Source organism: Eurytemora carolleeae, unplaced genomic scaffold (genome assembly GCF_000591075.1).
Source record: "Eurytemora carolleeae unplaced genomic scaffold, Eaff_2.0 scaffold1016, whole genome shotgun sequence".
NCBI classification, from domain to species: Eukaryota; Metazoa; Arthropoda; class Copepoda; order Calanoida; family Temoridae; genus Eurytemora; species Eurytemora carolleeae.
Window position 1 is genome coordinate 19,227 of NW_019396901.1, and position 16,851 is coordinate 36,077.

The window sequence follows — 16,851 nt, forward strand, 5'->3', positions numbered from 1 at the left end:
GATATTTAAGTGAAATAAATAAATCTTTTGTAGTTTATATCCATGTAATAGAATTTAGGTATGCGTTTATTTAATTGACAGTAAGTGCAGTCGGCATTATTTTACTTTTGAGATAATAAAAACCAGTTGACTTTGAAAAGTAAGACTAATACCAAGCCTGAAATTAACCAAATAAGTGAACGGTCCCTTTAAAGGGACCCTTCATTAAAAAAGGGACAAGCTCAGCTCACAACATTTATCGGATCAAAATATGGAAGATAATGTTGTTTTTCAAGTTTGATAAGTGTTTTATTCTTACAAATGGCTCTATTGTTTCTGCAGAAGAAATGCTCAATTTATGTTTAATACAGAAATCACTTGAAAAAACATGAATATCATGTTTAATTTAGATCAGATAAAGCTTTGAGAGGTACCTATCTGAATCGTACATAAAATTAAAAAGTCAATTCAAATTACAAGTCACTCGAAATGTTTTTATTATATTTAAACATTTATGAAAACTTGTACCATGCACAACCATCATAATTGTGGATTTTATAAAATATTTTATTTAGATTTTTTATTTTTTTTATTTCTCGTTTAACCGCGTATTTTGTGCATGTTTTAGTCGTAATTTAATGTTTGCGCCTATTGAATATGTTTAACTAATACTTGTTTCCTTTTTAGGTAAGTCCTTGAACCGCCATCTTGTTTACATATAGGAGCACAATCAAGAACCTATAATTAGGATTCACGACAATCAATCAATCAATCAAACGTTTTTTGCGCATTTTTAATATTTTGTCAAGGCTTTTACCGAAGTAAGATTGCGGGATTGCGCACATTCAATACTTTTTGGTTTTGATATGGGTCCATTGGTTTTAATTCCTCTAAGATTTATGTTGTGTTGACATAAGTATATAGTTTGTATTGAAGATTATTTACTACTACTGAAATGGTTTCAAATCATAGAAATTAAATCTATTAACTAAACCTGACACCTTCAATCTTAAATTGCTTCAGGGTTTGATTTAAGAGATCCCCCCCCCATCTCCCTTCAAAATAAGCCCCCGCCCCCTTCTTCTCTGTGCCTATTAATCAGCTTTATACTTATTTGAATTTTGCATGGTGAATATTCTGGCTAAGCCCTTGGGGATTCGCAATACTCCTTGCCGTTTGCCAAATCCCACTTAGATGCAATTACAGGTTGATGCACTCATTTCTCCTCATATTTATCTCTTTTCTCCTCATATATTGAGATTTCTCCTCAAATTTATCTCTTTTTTCCTCATATATTGAGATTTCTCCTCATATTTATCTCTTTTCTCCTCATATATTGAGATTTCTACTCATATTTATCTCTTTTCTCTTCATATCTTGAGATTCCCCTTCTATTTATATCTTGTCTCTTCATATCTTGAGATTTCTCCTCATATTTATCTCTTTTCTCCTCATATATTGAGATTTCTCCTCATATTTATCTCTTTTCTCCTCACATCTTGAGATTTCTCCATGAGATTTCTCCTCGAGATTTCTCCTCATATTTATCTCTTTTCTCTTCATATCTTGAGATTTCCGCTCCTATTTATCTCTTTTCTCTTCATATTTTGAGATTTCTCCTCATATTTATCTCTTTTCTCTTCATATATTGAGATTTACCCTCCTATTTATCTCTTTTTTCCTTAATCTTAAGATTTTCCCTTAAATTTATCACTTTATTCCTCATATCTTGAGATTTCTCCTCATATTTATCTCTTTTCTCCTCATATCTTGTTATTTCTACTCCTATTTATCTCTTTTATCCTAAATCTTAAGATTTCTCCTCATATTTATCTTTTTTCCTCATATCTTGAGATTTCTCCTCCTATTTATCTCTTTTCGTCCCCTTCTCAACTCATTTCAACTACTCTTAAACTTATTTCTCCTCCTATTTGATCATTTTCTCCTCCTATTTAACTCAATTTAACTTCTTTTTTCCCCCTATACTTACTTTTACTTAATACTTTTTTTCTGTTTTGTTTTAAGAAAGTCCAGGAAGAATTGTTTTCTCCAGTATACCCCTGAAACCCTACTAAAAGCTACCACTTAACCCTGCTTTATCCTAAACTGTAACCTGAGTAGGTTCACAACGACCCTCGTGACCCTGATTAGAATTAAACCCAATCTTGTTTTATCTAATCGTTTCTACGCTCTGTCATGTCTATAAAAGACCATGTGTGCCCGTGTCGGACGTTTTTAGGACTCCAATCAAATCTTAATACTCATTCCAAACAATAAAAAAAAACTAGTATTTTAAACAAGTATAACGTCCCTTTCTGCCTAAAATTCACTGATTCTCACAATTGTCTCCATTGTCTTTGTAGTAAAAATCCGCAAGTTAAAAATCGCAATTGAAAATAATCATTTATAGAGAGAAGAACAGGAAGATGTGAACGTTTCTGTTTCGGATTAATATAGTGTCATTTGAAAATACGTAGACGTTCCCTGCAACCCATTCATGCTAGGATGACACTGAGTTAATATTTTTCTATGTTTGTGGAGTACAAGAGAGCGGATGATTGAATAGATGCCACTTAAAGTAGGAAATGATATCCCAGTTATAAATGTATTATCTAGAGTGGGGCTCCGGGGTATGTATACTGGATAACAAACCTATCACAACGATCAGATCCAATCCTCAGTTTTTAATCCCTAATCAAGTATTCGATCCAATCCTCAGTAATCAAGTATTCTACGCGTGTGCCCAAGGATTAGGCATCTAACAAGTTGGATTGATTAAAGATTGCAGTTGCGGTCACAAAATAAAGAACCGTGAATTTTTATTTGATTTATGGATTTATGTCTTCTTTAAATGGTTTTTGAATATCTGGTTGTGTTCAAGCTGTCATAATGTGACATTTTAGGCGCCCCGGGAGTTCAAACATGCGTCTGACAAGGACTTTAAACTTGGGAACTCTAAAAATCCATCCAATGATTTGCCTCTTATCCATTTTTAAACCTATGCCCTGAAGGTGTTCGAACCTTGCAAAAAGATTTGTCAATGCCAACCTGTCCTACAGATCATTGATCATTTGCATGGTTGCAAAATTGATTCTCAGCTCGCAAATATTTGCGAAATAGTTTTGGCCCCCCTACCTCTCCCTGGAACACACCATCCATCAATAATACAGCTTAGCTGTTGATGGAAGGAATGAGCAACAGCTCATATTCTTACAGGGTGAAAAATACTTCCAACTCTTCCCAAACATAATAATAATAATCACTTTTCTTAAGCAGTACATTTTTAACAGGATGGGGTGACAAAAAAAAGGTTAAAACTGTTCTTTAAATTTAACACTTGAAAAAGATATTATCAGTGAAGAAGATACACCCCTGTAATGTTACAGGTTAGGGCGCATCTATATATATAAACACATTTGTCTTATTACAGTCCATACACTGTATATTTAAATACATCTCAAGCTGTCTCATTCTAGCTTGTAATGCTCTATATGTGGGTTTATCATGTTGAGGTGGTGTGGGGGAGGGACCCCCCCCCCCCTCTTCCGTTCTAACCAGTATTGGAGGTATTAAATGACCAAATATGGAAATCCTTTTAGGTGTGGTGCTTTAGAAAAATGTTGGACATGTGTAGGATTGTTTTTATATTGGGGTTTAAACACTTCTCAAGCCAATGCACTTTTATATTTTAAAATTTTATCGTTTGACGGAAAAATTAAGTTATTTTTGTTTCCCTTTCTTCCGAGTTTACAGTGCGGGGTTTCTAGAGAAGTTTTGAGATGACAAGGATACACTAGTAGTTCTAACATGTCTAGGATACACTAGTAGTTCTAACATGTCTAGTACATGACCACTTTTTGAACAATTTTCAATTAAATTAGAATTTATTTAGGGTTAGGTTAAGAAACTTTCTGGGCCGAGTGCTGCGGCTAGGACTTGCTAGGGGGCCGAGTGCTGCGGCCACATGTCTAAGATCCATGTACATGTAATTGATAGGAGGGTGGGGGGAGGGGGGGTCCAAAAATTTTATGTGACTCTGTATTCTCCCAAAAAATAAGAAAAAAAATCGAAGATTTCTTCCTCACTTTGGAAAGGGTAGCGTTAAGAATCGTAATTTTTTTTTTATGTTTTGGGGGTCTCTTGAAATTGCATCTGCACAGTCTCCTTAAACTACTATTTCTCGCGGTAAAACTAAATAACTATCCTGCATTTTTTAAGGTCAATTTTTTATTAATTTAAATTGACTTTTCATTTTTTAGTCGTAAATATGAAAATTTCTAAGTTTGCCTGTCCGTTGTTTGCTTGTGGTTTTAAGGCAGTAAGGATAGGCATTAGGTTAATTTCCGGGGTTAATTGAGAGTACTAAACTAGAAAATTAGACACAAAATTGAAACCGTGGTTCAACGCTTAAATATCTCTTCCTAAAGGTAATTTCAACGATCAAATTATTAAAGGGATTGACGACAAAAGTGATTCTTTACTTTATGTGTGGATGCCTAATTTACAATGGCATCTTTATGGAAAATTATTAAAATTTTAGATAGAAAAAAAACATTTTATATTTTTTTCTGACTATTTCTGTTATTCTGAAAAAAGATTGGATCACTTGAAAAAACGTTCACTGTCCCTTTAAAAACTTTGAATAAAAACTCCAAGTCAATCATATGTTCAAATTGAAAATGGATAACTGCATACAAGCGGAGAAATTATGGAGACGGGAGAATTTTAGGTTTTGCAATCCAACCTCACATATATATCTAGCTTTATGCGCCCGTTGCAAACATGATACTTATTCAAATAATTGCGCACTGTGCACTTTTCTTCTGCACTGTAATCGGTTTTGCAAACATTTTTACCTTGTCCAAGGATGTAAGAAGTCATGTTAAAAATTGTTATTTTTATAGAAAATATCGGACAGAAAATGAGAGATTTCAATTCAACATAAAGAAACGTCTAGAATAACTTAAAAAGAACTGATAAAACGCTGTTATATTTTACTTACAGCAAGACTCATAAAACGGTGGATCAGGAAGACGATATTTAAGCAAACTTGTGTGTTTTCGATGTTATTAAAAGTCATTTAGTTTCACCAGTGCTTGAAATAGGTCTGTGTAAACTGCACAATTTCTGTGTTTCAAGTTCATAGAACTAATTAAAATCATAATTTGAGTCTTACAGTCGTCTTTCTAATCCAAATTTGTCTGGGTCCCACTGACAGCAGATTGTATGATGAGTTTAAATTGCATAGCGTGGCTTATGATCAAATAAAGATGGTTTATCAGTGTGTTTAAACTGGTTGGTTATTTTTATTATTATTCTAAGCAAATTCGAGGCGCCAGACAACTGCCTTGCTAATATTTTACAGTCCAGGAATGGATATAGGCTTTTATTTAAAGCCAATCTTAAGACAGAGATATTTCCGAACCCTAAAAAAAACATTCTTTCTGAAGCTTTAAATGTAATCTTAAAGGGGTTTACGAAATTCATGTGACTCTTTAGTTAAAACATTACATTATCGAATTAAAGAAATTAATCGAGTTAAACAATTACATTATCGAATTAAGCAAATAGCAAAAATGCTCGGTTTTCCTTCTGGAATTTGATAATTTTCAAGTGTGGTTTTTCTACTCAAGTGACTTTTAGGAGCAGAGACAAGCAAGGAAATGGACATGATTTGCAATATTAAAGACAGAAACGGAACGATATCTTCCACATTAAAGGCTTAAACTATTCATATCTTGATGCAATAAGGAAGTGAAGAATAAATAGTTGTCTCCAACTAGTTTTTGTATATGGATACAAGTCAACTAGTTAGGCTATATCTGGTGCACAAAAATGAGGGGGGGGGGAGGATGTTTAGTATTCCAAAGATGTATATGAGCAATTCAAGTTAGTTTGTAGATGTCGCGCACTGACGCACGTAAATTTGTTGAAACTAATGGGACCTAGGTGACTCAACGCGCATTTGGCAATGGAACCAAATAAAGGGGAAGTGTGCCCTGCAATTGAAAAGTAAAGAGTGATATCAAAGGGAGGGCCTCAGTTTGAAATTTAAAAAACGGGCGGATCGGGTGGGCTAGTCAAATCAGTTTGAATTTATGGTTTGATAGCGAAACCCCTAAAAAGCATGATATACTTTTTCTTGCCCCCCCCCCCCCTCTTCCGTTCTAACCAGTATTGGAGGTATTAAATGACCAAATATGGAAATCCTTTTAGGTGTGGTGCTTTAGAAAAATGTTGGACATGTGTAGGATTGTTTTTATATTGGGGTTTAAACACTTCTCAAGCCAATGCACTTTTATATTTTAAAATTTTATCGTTTGACGGAAAAATTAAGTTATTTTTGTTTCCCTTTCTTCCGAGTTTACAGTGCGGGGTTTCTAGAGAAGTTTTGAGATGACAAGGATACACTAGTAGTTCTAACATGTCTAGGATACACTAGTAGTTCTAACATGTCTAGAATTGGGGGCAATGGGGCAAATGTGTTAGTGGAATTTGAAAAAAAAAATTTAACTGGGGGCATTTTTTTTTAAAATTGGGGGCAAAAAATTATTTTGGGATCGAGAAAATCAGCTTTTTTGGGAATTATATTGACCCCTGGTCTAGGATACACTAGTAGTTCTATACACAAGTAGTTTTAACATGTCTACGTTCTTTTTTAGATCCAGTAAAAATATGCGGTGGCTCCAATCAGCGATGTAATTAAGCAATGCATGGTGAAGTGTGCAAATTATACGATATTCCAATTTTTTGCACTGGTCAGCTTTCTTAATTGCAACCAATAGCAAGCGCTGCATATCTTCTATATAATTAGATAAGCAAGGGGGGAGGTGCAATAATGATATTTATTAGCAGGCAGATTGCAAACTGCAGCATGAAATACATTAAGATATCTTTAAATTATACTTTTTAAATTTTTTATCTGTAAACTTTGACACCCCTCCCATGCAAGAAATATTTTGTAGAGGGTTAGAAGTAGTTTTTGGCAAAAACATTCTTTGAACAAACGAGAACTGACACTTATTGCGCTAAAAAGGTTGATTGACGCTTTTAAAAGCTGCGTAGCTACGCACACCGCTGCTCAAAGCTCGTACGCATCTCAATGCTTGACCCCCCCATACTGCCTAATGATGATTGCATTAACTAAAAACTGACCCATTGTCTCTAAAGCCTACACACAATATAAAGCATATATAACCATAAGAACAGATTAAATAAAAAAAACCCACAAGGTGAACATAGAAAACTTACTGTGCATGGTTATTTTTTTAGAAGTTTCAATTGAGGGTGACAAACATTTGATGCAGAGCATGTATTACCATCATATGAGATTAAATCAATCTCTACAGCTACAGGGTGAAAGGGAAAATATAATTTTGTTGTTACTTATTTAGGAACACGCTGTAAAGTTTCAATCGAGGGTGGCAAAAACTGGAGAGGGGAGAATTGTGTGGGAATGAATTAAATTTAGCTGACTTCACGATGAAATTATATGTTGGTGAGGGTCGGAAGGTGTTGTAGAGCTTGTAGTCCTCAATAATCTAGATGATGTGCTGTTTACTGCAGTAGGATGAGATTCCAGGGGATGTCAAGAAATACAGGGATAAGTGCTGAAGGGTAGGGAAAATGAGAATTTTAGTTTGGGTTGGGTTTGGTTAAGCCTACGCATATCTAGTTCTCATCCTACTCCTACATGTTTTAGCCAGGGTGTCTTAAAAATGTGAAGTTTTCTTAAATACATTTTTAGTAGGTATTTTTGTTAAAAAATGCTATCCCGAAGCTAGATTGTCTATTTGGCTTTAGATCAGCATTTATAGCAACTTTTTTGGGGAAAAGCTACTTTTTCTTGGATCCCCTGTATTTTCTTTATTCAAAACACCTGTTAACTTATGATCTCATATTAGACTGTCCTCACAACCAATTTTCATGTTTCATGATGTAATCTTATTAATTTAGTCACATTTTTCCATTCTTTTCTTTATTACTTGCGCTAACTTTTTTTCATCAAAAATATAACTCGACATTTTTCAAGGCCATTAATGAAAACCATTTTCCCTATCAACTAAATCAAAATAAAGATCGAATAAAATTATATCAGGTTTAAATCCTTAAATAATAAGATGTACGTATTGTGGGTCCCAGTGTATAATATACAGTGTATAATGCTTTTGTATTTTCAATGCGAGCTTCTGGTGTGAATTGGAAAATTTTAGGCGCCTTAAAGTTTTTACATTGTAAAACAATAAAATTGCATACAATAGGTGTTACGGGGTTTTCATTATAATAACAATAACATCATTTTTGGGGATATTTTGAATAATTTTAATTGTAGAACAAATATGTAGATTTTAGTTTGAACGTTGAAGCCGTCAATCATATAAGTATTTACGCATTCCAGGGGTTTCCCCCCCCCCTCCCTCAACCTACTTCCTCGTGTAGTTTTTTGCGTGACATTATTTCAATAAAAAGATTCCTTTGTAATTTTTGCAAGATTAATTGCTTATAAAGGTTGGTTTAAGGAGGGTGCAACTATGACTGGATAATTTCATCACGAAATATGCAAAACTCATAGGAAAATATTGTTTTTTTGCAGCAATCTAGGGAGAATGCAACTATATAGCGGGGTGGGGGATGCTGCAACACTAATACTATGACAGATGATAAAACATCGAGTGAACAGGACAAGGAGGGAATAGATTTGATACTTGACCTTGCAGCCTGGGCCCTGAATTCCAAACCTACTCTGCTCAACATTTATGCATTCCTTCTCCTTACTCAAGCATAAACCCTACTCCGGGTACCCCTTGACGTACAGGGGATCCAGTGGTTGGTGTTGTTCAAACCATATTTAGATTTCCCCCAAAGGTTAAATGTCTTCTAGTTTTGAAGGGTTGTAAGACTAGAAACTCGTGAGTTAATATATATATATATTATATATATAGGCAGTGGATAAGGCAGGCAGGTATACTTCCACTCTCAGGCCACTGTCAGTCTATCCGTGTATAGTGCCAGGCACACAGTGCGCGCTCTTCCGTGTATTCAGGACACCTGTGTGCACGCACCCCAACAGGTGTGTGATTGCGTGGGTGGGACACCCTGGACCCACCCCCTGGTTCTAGTGAACAGGTTTTTTATTTGGTGGATTTGCAACCCCTCTCCAAATATGGATTGCAGTTGAGAAGTGAGGATAGTGGTGGCAAGAACAGTGTTGTGTAGAGAAAATGGTCAAGGGAAATCTGTAAAATCTTGGAACACGATGTCGATGTACAAGTTCGTGAAGGGCGCCCGGCTCTTCATGCAGGGGAAGCGGGAGGATGAGGATACGGACGATGTTGCGGACGGAAACGGAATTATGGACGAGGATGATGCCGAAATTCGCGCCGTTCATACCTTTAGGAACACGGAAATGGAGGGAACCACTAGTGGGGAACGATGGTCGAAATCCGTGAAAAAAGGGAACATTCGCCATCGGTCAACGCGCACTGTGCGCAAGGTGACAACAATCACGCGCGGTGAGCAGAGTGTGCGCAGTGAGACGGTGTTGAACTACGCGAACGAGAACAAGCAGAGCTATCCCACCATCAACAACAACAAGCAGAACCTCAAGTTTAGAGTCATCGAAAAGGAAAGCAATGTCGACTTTTTTTTATTGATAAATTTTTTTCTTTCTTTTATTTTAAATTTGAGGTTCTGCTATTTTTTTAAAGGTAACTTTCTACAGTGCAATCAGGGTTAAAAACGCGCACTGAAATCCGCCAAAAATTGCGCAAAATTGTATTCATTTGGATGCACGGATACCGGGTACGTGGGCGGATGATGATAGATAGATAGATAGATGCATGGATATTTGGATAGATAGTTTAACAGATAGATGAGGATGAGAGGATGAGAAATAGAGGAATTGAGGATAAAGGGATGAGAATGAAGTTTAGAAATTCTGTCAAGAAGTTGAGAAGTTAAGAAATAAAGATCTATATGCAAAACAGATTTTGCATATTCCATACTCAACCAACTGCATAAATATTATTATGCACTAAATAAACAATTATGTTTTTGAGTTTGTTTTTCTCAAGCAATCCTTATAATATATTATATATATATATATAATCTAATATATTCAGCATTCAATGATAATTCCATCACGAACCCTAAACCTACTCAGCTATTATACTGAATTTCTAAAAAATATTTAATTTAAAGTTGCAAAATATTGAATTATATAGACGGAAGTGTAGTACAATGAAACTTTCTAGAAACTCAACACCTATTGATATTATTTGTCACAATACTTCTCATGAAAGGGGGTTTTGTCTCTCCCCCCCCCCCCTTAACACTAAATTTATATTAATTTTTAGAATTTATTAATTTCCAAACATGTAATTTCTAAAAAAAAAATTAAGAATTTTAACCACATTAAAGAAAGATAAGATAAAAGTCAACAAAATGATTTCTTTTTTTTAACTGTAGTCTTTTGATTTATATATTTGAAGATTTCTAGCGTAAACTTCCTGTGTCCTGGGAACAAATATGACTTTATATCCTTAAAACTTCCTAAGTTTTTAACTAGTTTGTTCAGTGCCATAGATATGAGTGAAGGACACAAACTCTGATTTTCTAATCACTAGATCTTTGCAACCCAATGTTGTGGACCATATATATGAATAAAATAATCTAAGATATGAATCAAATAATCAAAAGTTTTCACCAAAGGATGCAAAGATAAAGGAATTAAAAGATTCAAATTCATTTATATTTAAACTAACAAGTTGAACTTAACCCCAAGATCAGATGTTTAAACGATGTTAATTCCAATCCGTCATATTTTATTTCGTTTATGTCCATAATTCTAATCGTTTCGTTCCTAACACCATGTTTCTCAAATCTAACGGAAATGGAATGGCGTGACATTATTTCAATAAAAAGATTCCTTTGTAATTTTTGCAAGATTAATTGCTTATAAAGGTTGGTTTAAGGAGGGTGCAACTATGACTGGATAATTTCATCACGAAATATGCAAAACTCATAGGAAAATATTGTTTTTTTGCAGCAATCTAGGGAGAATGCAACTATATAGCGGGGTGGGGGATGCTGCAACACTAATACTATGACAGATGATAAAACATCGAGTGAACAGGACAAGGAGGGAATAGATTTGATACTTGACCTTGCAGCCTGGGCCCTGAATTCCAAACCTACTCTGCTCAACATTTATGCATTCCTTCTCCTTACTCANTCATTAATCTCTTTACAAATAGATCTATTTATCATATATCTATAAGATAAGATAAGATTGAATACCAGAGGACCACCAGGAATCTAAGATTGCTCCAATTTTGAACTAATTCTTCTTGTCAATTACAATTATTTGGTTCTAATCTGAGTTCAATCTGTAAAATGGAAAACCTCCATTTTGCAAACCATTAGAAGGGATCGAACTAGGACGATATTTCAGTGAAATCAATTTTGAAACTTATTCATACTGGATTAGAACAAAACGGTTTTATATGCTTATCAGTAAAAAGAATATTCTTTTTTGATTGCAATTTTATAATATTTCTCTTTTGTTGTTATGAACCAACGGAAAAATTCAATCTTAACTAAACATATTGACGAATTAAATCTTTTCAATTAAGCTTCGGGGAAAAGTTCTATACCATGAGTATAACTATAACTTCATAACTAATCTATGAAAAAGAAAACTTAACTAAAAATGCATCTTTAAAAAATGCAAAAATTACAGTTCTTAATAGTGACCGTAATGCTTCTGCAGCAAACTGCAGTACTTCTTACGATGGATATAAATGCATGATAAACTACTGACCGAGTTATGTCCGACTAACCCTATGTTTAACATGAATTAAGGCATTTTTCACTTGCTATTTGTCTCCAAGGCAAAGTTAGTAGATTAGCGAGGTCTTATTATTATAGGTTGAACCACCCTAGGCAAGTTTCTTTAGTTCTCTAGTTATTCTACATATCGGCCCGTATCCATTATTTAGTTCTCTAGTTATTCTACATATCTGCCCGTATCCATTATTTTTCTTGGTCTTTTCCAAACAGATTCTAGTACAATAGATGGCAACGTAGAATTTCAACACTCTCAGTACAGCTGTATTCTTATGTCACAAGTGTCAACTCAGTTTTTGTGTCCGACAAAATTATTAATAATAGTGATAATTTCAGGATAAAGTGCTTATCTTACAGTAATAAAGTGCAATTTTTGTGTTCTTTTTTGTCTATTTTTAAACTTTTTTATTTAATCTTTGAAAACATGCCAACGCATGTGAGAAAATTTGGTTTTCCTTGTTATATTTAACACTTGTGACGTCGTATATAATTTTGTCCAATTCTCTGTTGCCACCTATTGTAATTAATAAGTTATTTGGTATTTTTGATTATTTTTTATTTCAGTTTCCCAATAAACGTCATTTACTTTATGCAGCAGAGACCAGTAACGTGATCGGCAAAAATTAACTCTTTACAGAGAGAAAAACGACAATATCTTCCTCTTTGGTACTCATATAAGGGTTTAAGCGGTACTGTTGCGAATCTGGCATGTGCCTCTTTAAATGGATGGTTGCTTGAATGTAATTACGTGTATACAGTCCCTTTAACGGTTAAATATAAACACAACTCAATAGAGTGAAGAAGGATTTGTTTTGATCAATTCTAAAATTTGAAAAATAAATAAATAATAACTCTGTTAGACAAATACTGCATAGTTTGCTATAATGGGTTAAAAGCTAAAGATAAATGGCCACGACCTTTCTTGGTTATATCATTAAGTACTGTAATTATATCATTGGAAGTAATTGGGAATTGAAATATTTCAGAAATGGAATCATTTCAAATAAAATCTACATATGGAGCTCAATTAGGGGGGGGGCCGGGGGGGGTGAAACTACCATCATTGGGTGGCGCCCCCTAGAGATTTTGAAAGAGAATTTACATGGCGAAAACAGTGGAAACAAATTCATGATTTTATTCTGAAATATTTAATGCTAAAAATAACAATATAACATACTCTGCCCCCCCCCCCCCCAAGTTGCGCCTCTGATCTGTCAAGTGGTTTATATGCCTATACTTGAGGGTAACCGTATTACAGTATACTCTAGTCTCTACGCGGCGGTGTGACTCATAGTGTATAGGGTTACCCAGCCTATTCTTTGATGGGATGGGGGGGGGGGAGGAGGTTTATGTTACATCTTTAAGGACTATAAAGCTCAAATGTATCAGGCTTTAAAGCTCTTCATACACTTGAGTTTTAGATGTGAAGCAATAGAATGGATTAATGGATCAAAAGGATCGTTTACTGATTGGGAAACAACTTAAAGATCGTGGATTGAGGGTTGATGGATTAAAAGGATAGTTTACTGATCAGGAGACAACTTAAAGATCGTTGATTGCTATTTTTGTGGATCAAAAGGATCGTTCATAGATTTGGAGACAATTAAAGATCGTCTTTAATCTTTGATAGCTTTCTGTCAATCATAAAATGTTGCTAAATTACAAAGATTTTTATGTTTCAGCATATATTGATTTTTGATAACAATAAATGCACTAAAAGCCTACATCATGTTTGAAATACCAGGACAGGGGTATTATTAGAATTTACTAAGGCCTGATTTACACAATACTGTAGGTCCTATATTATATATAACTTATAAAAAATAAACAAAAAACATTCAAATTCTAAAATATATTGATTTGTATTATTAAATTGATGTTTGTATATTATGAAAAGTAAACAAGTAATTCCAATTCTATTTGTTTTCATCTCCTACAGCGAACTAAATTGAATTGCATCGTCGACAGATATAAAAATTATGGCGCGCGCACGTGCATTACTCTGATTTATAAAAATAGATGGGCTTTTCAAACAAGATGCTCAATGCTCATGTTTATTAGGAATTGATGTAGTTCACTCAAGGATTGGAGGGGGGGGGGGATCAATCAAGATATGTCTATTTTCATCTATTCATGTGTATCCACTCATTAATCTCTTTACAAATAGATCTATTTATCATATATCTATAAGATAAGATAAGATTGAATACCAGAGGACCACCAGGAATCTAAGATTGCTCCAATTTTGAACTAATTCTTCTTGTCAATTACAATTATTTGGTTCTAATCTGAGTTCAATCTGTAAAATGGAAAACCTCCATTTTGCAAAAGATTTAAAAATAAATTCAAGATTTCAAACATGAATAAATCTATTTCAAAATTCAATTTTATTGTTTTTGTACCTGGACGGATATATTAGAGCATTAAAATTATTTTTACAACTTATATGTCTAGCTGCTTAAATGTGAGTTTTATTTTCAAGCGCTTTGGTAGCCTAGTGTGTTTGATGGCCTTTCTTATGCATCCTGCATGTAAACTGCCTATTCAAGCCTTTTGGCAGCCCTTTAATAACTGCACTACAATCTTTTTTGAGAGTCAAAAATTAGGAATGAAGGAAGTTTTTATTCTTTGGATTGCATTCGGGAGGAACCAAGCTTATTTTAACAACAATAAGTAGCTTGGTCCTATTTTGCATATCTTTCCGGGAGAAAATATGTTGCATCAGTATCTAGGTTCCATCTTAAACCTGTCCTGAGATATAAATGTGTCAGGATTATATCTTGACAGATGTCTCGCTGCAATACTTCCGCGTACACCCATCCAGAGCTGAAAACTTTTGAATCGGATCGGATATTAAGATCAATATGCTTAATCTCCAGATTATCATAATCTTAATCCACTAAAATACTTTAAATTCTACCAATCTGAGTGTGCCAAATGAGAGGATTAAGAAAACCATAAGTTTTCACAGTTTTCAGATTAAGCGATCGGGATTAAGGGTATCCAATTCTAAAGTTTCCAGCTCTGGGCACATACTCCCTAGAGAGTAGAGGGAGAAATTGTGCGTATTTTTCAACACAAGTTTTTATATTGATTGACTGACTGATTGTGCTTCTTAATTAAATTGCTAATTTTAAAAAATTCAAATATTTCCAAAATAAATATTTTTTTTTCAGATTTCTGACATTGTTGTTGGGCAGGAGGATTTAACAGCAAAAGAAGCATTGTTAAGATGGGCGCAGAAAACAACTCAAAAATACCCAGGAGTTCATGTTACGGTAATTTAATCATTTTTTATTTTACATTTTTTCACGTTTTTTTCATTTTTTAATTCAACCGGAACATTACATTTTTTCTAAAAAGTTGTACTACAAAGGTTATTTTTAATTTTGTTTAGGATTTTACCCAATCCTGGAGAGATGGATTAGCATTCAACGCAATTATTCACAGAAACAGGTAATTGAGAAAAAAAAACAAGATAAAAAAACATTTTGTTTATAATTTTCAAAGATAGATAATTTTTGTCATTTTGGTTTCTCCATTTTTGGTTTCCAAGTTTTCTTCATCCTTCAAAACATCAAACTCATTAAATTTCTTTCTTACTTCCCATTCTCTTTCCGTTATCATCCCCTTTTCTTTTCCAACCCTTCTCCCTTCCCATTCTCTTTCCGTTATCATCCCCGTTCCTTTTACTACCCTATTCCCTTCCGATACTATTTCCTTTATTATCCCCTTTCATATCCCTTTTCTTTTCCCTTCCTATCCCCATCTTTTACTGATTTTTTTTATATATCAAATCTAGCCTAAAAATTACCCAAACCCCTTTGAGACAGCCCCCCGTTTTACCCCACACACTGAGACTTCATTATCTTTATTAGCTACTTTGTCTACTTCATCTCAATGTGATAATACATGCATAATGAAACCATTAGTATTATGTTTGTAATTATTTGACCCCCCTTCCCTGATACAACCCTTTAATCCCCCACCCCTGTATACAAATCCCCCCCATGTATACCTCCCCCCGCTGTGCTAGGAATCTGTATTATATTCCAAGTATGTTTATAGAACACAACCCTGTCATAATTTAATACCAGGAGTCCAGAATTAAAACTACTAAGACTGAAATTAAGATCAGTATTTCCACACTTAAAATAAGATCTGAGCTTAAGTATATTGTTTTATGTATCAAGTACTTATAGCTTCAAGTTAACTTGATTTTGTCTCTAAATTGTTGAGCTTAGGCTGAAAATAATTAATCCGTACTGATCAAAATGACGAATAATTAATCTTGAGCTTTAAAGTTTAAAATACTGAACTTAGCATGGTGGTTTGAATTCTGTACTCTATGAATTTGTATTTCTATACCAAGAACAGGATAATAATGCAACTTGCAATTGCTAATTAATCTTAATTTGTTATGAGATTATACAATGATGATTTTAGATTAAAATAATTAATTCTATTATTCATAATTTGAAATGTTATATTAGATATCATCATGAATGAAATCATTAATATTTGATTTTAAGTCATGAGTATTCTTAGAACAGAAACTTATTCTTGAAATATTAGTATATTTAGTAATATTATCATCATTAACCCTATTTAGACTGGACAATATTATAATCCTTAACCCTATTCAGACTAGACAATTATATGATCCTTAACCCTATCTATATAGACCAGACAATATTATCATCAATAATATCATCTAGGCCGGACAATATTATAATCCTTAACCCTGTATAGGCCGGACAATATTATTATCCTTAACCCTATCTATATCGGACAATATTATTATCCTTAACCCTATATAGACCAGACCATATTATTATCCTTAACCCTATCTAGATCGGACAATATTATATCTTTAACCCTAAATAGATAGGACAATATTATTATCTTTAACCGTAAATAGGCCGGACAATATTATTATCCTTAACCCAGTATAGGCTGGACAATATTATAATCCTTAACCTTATAGAGACCAGACAATATCATAATCCTAAACCATAGCTAGAC

The 16,851-nt window shown here is 33.9% G+C and overlaps 1 protein-coding gene across 7 annotated transcripts in view; it reads left to right on the forward strand.

The window, feature by feature from the left end:
• LOC111709927 (dystonin) overlaps positions 1-16,851 on the forward strand; it is an 83,390-nt gene that overhangs the window by 10,149 nt on the left and 56,390 nt on the right. For 4 of the 7 annotated variants that reach the window (XM_023483894.1, XM_023483895.1, XM_023483893.1 and 1 more), the window contains 2 exons: positions 15,003-15,104; positions 15,224-15,282. In XM_023483894.1, coding sequence (XP_023339662.1) covers positions 15,003-15,104; positions 15,224-15,282 — 161 coding nt within the window. Of the gene's footprint in view, positions 1-8,982; positions 9,605-15,002; positions 15,105-15,223; positions 15,283-16,851 lie in introns of those variants that run through there. The other 3 variants (XM_023483891.1, XM_023483890.1, XM_023483896.1) reach the window with 1 other exon arrangement.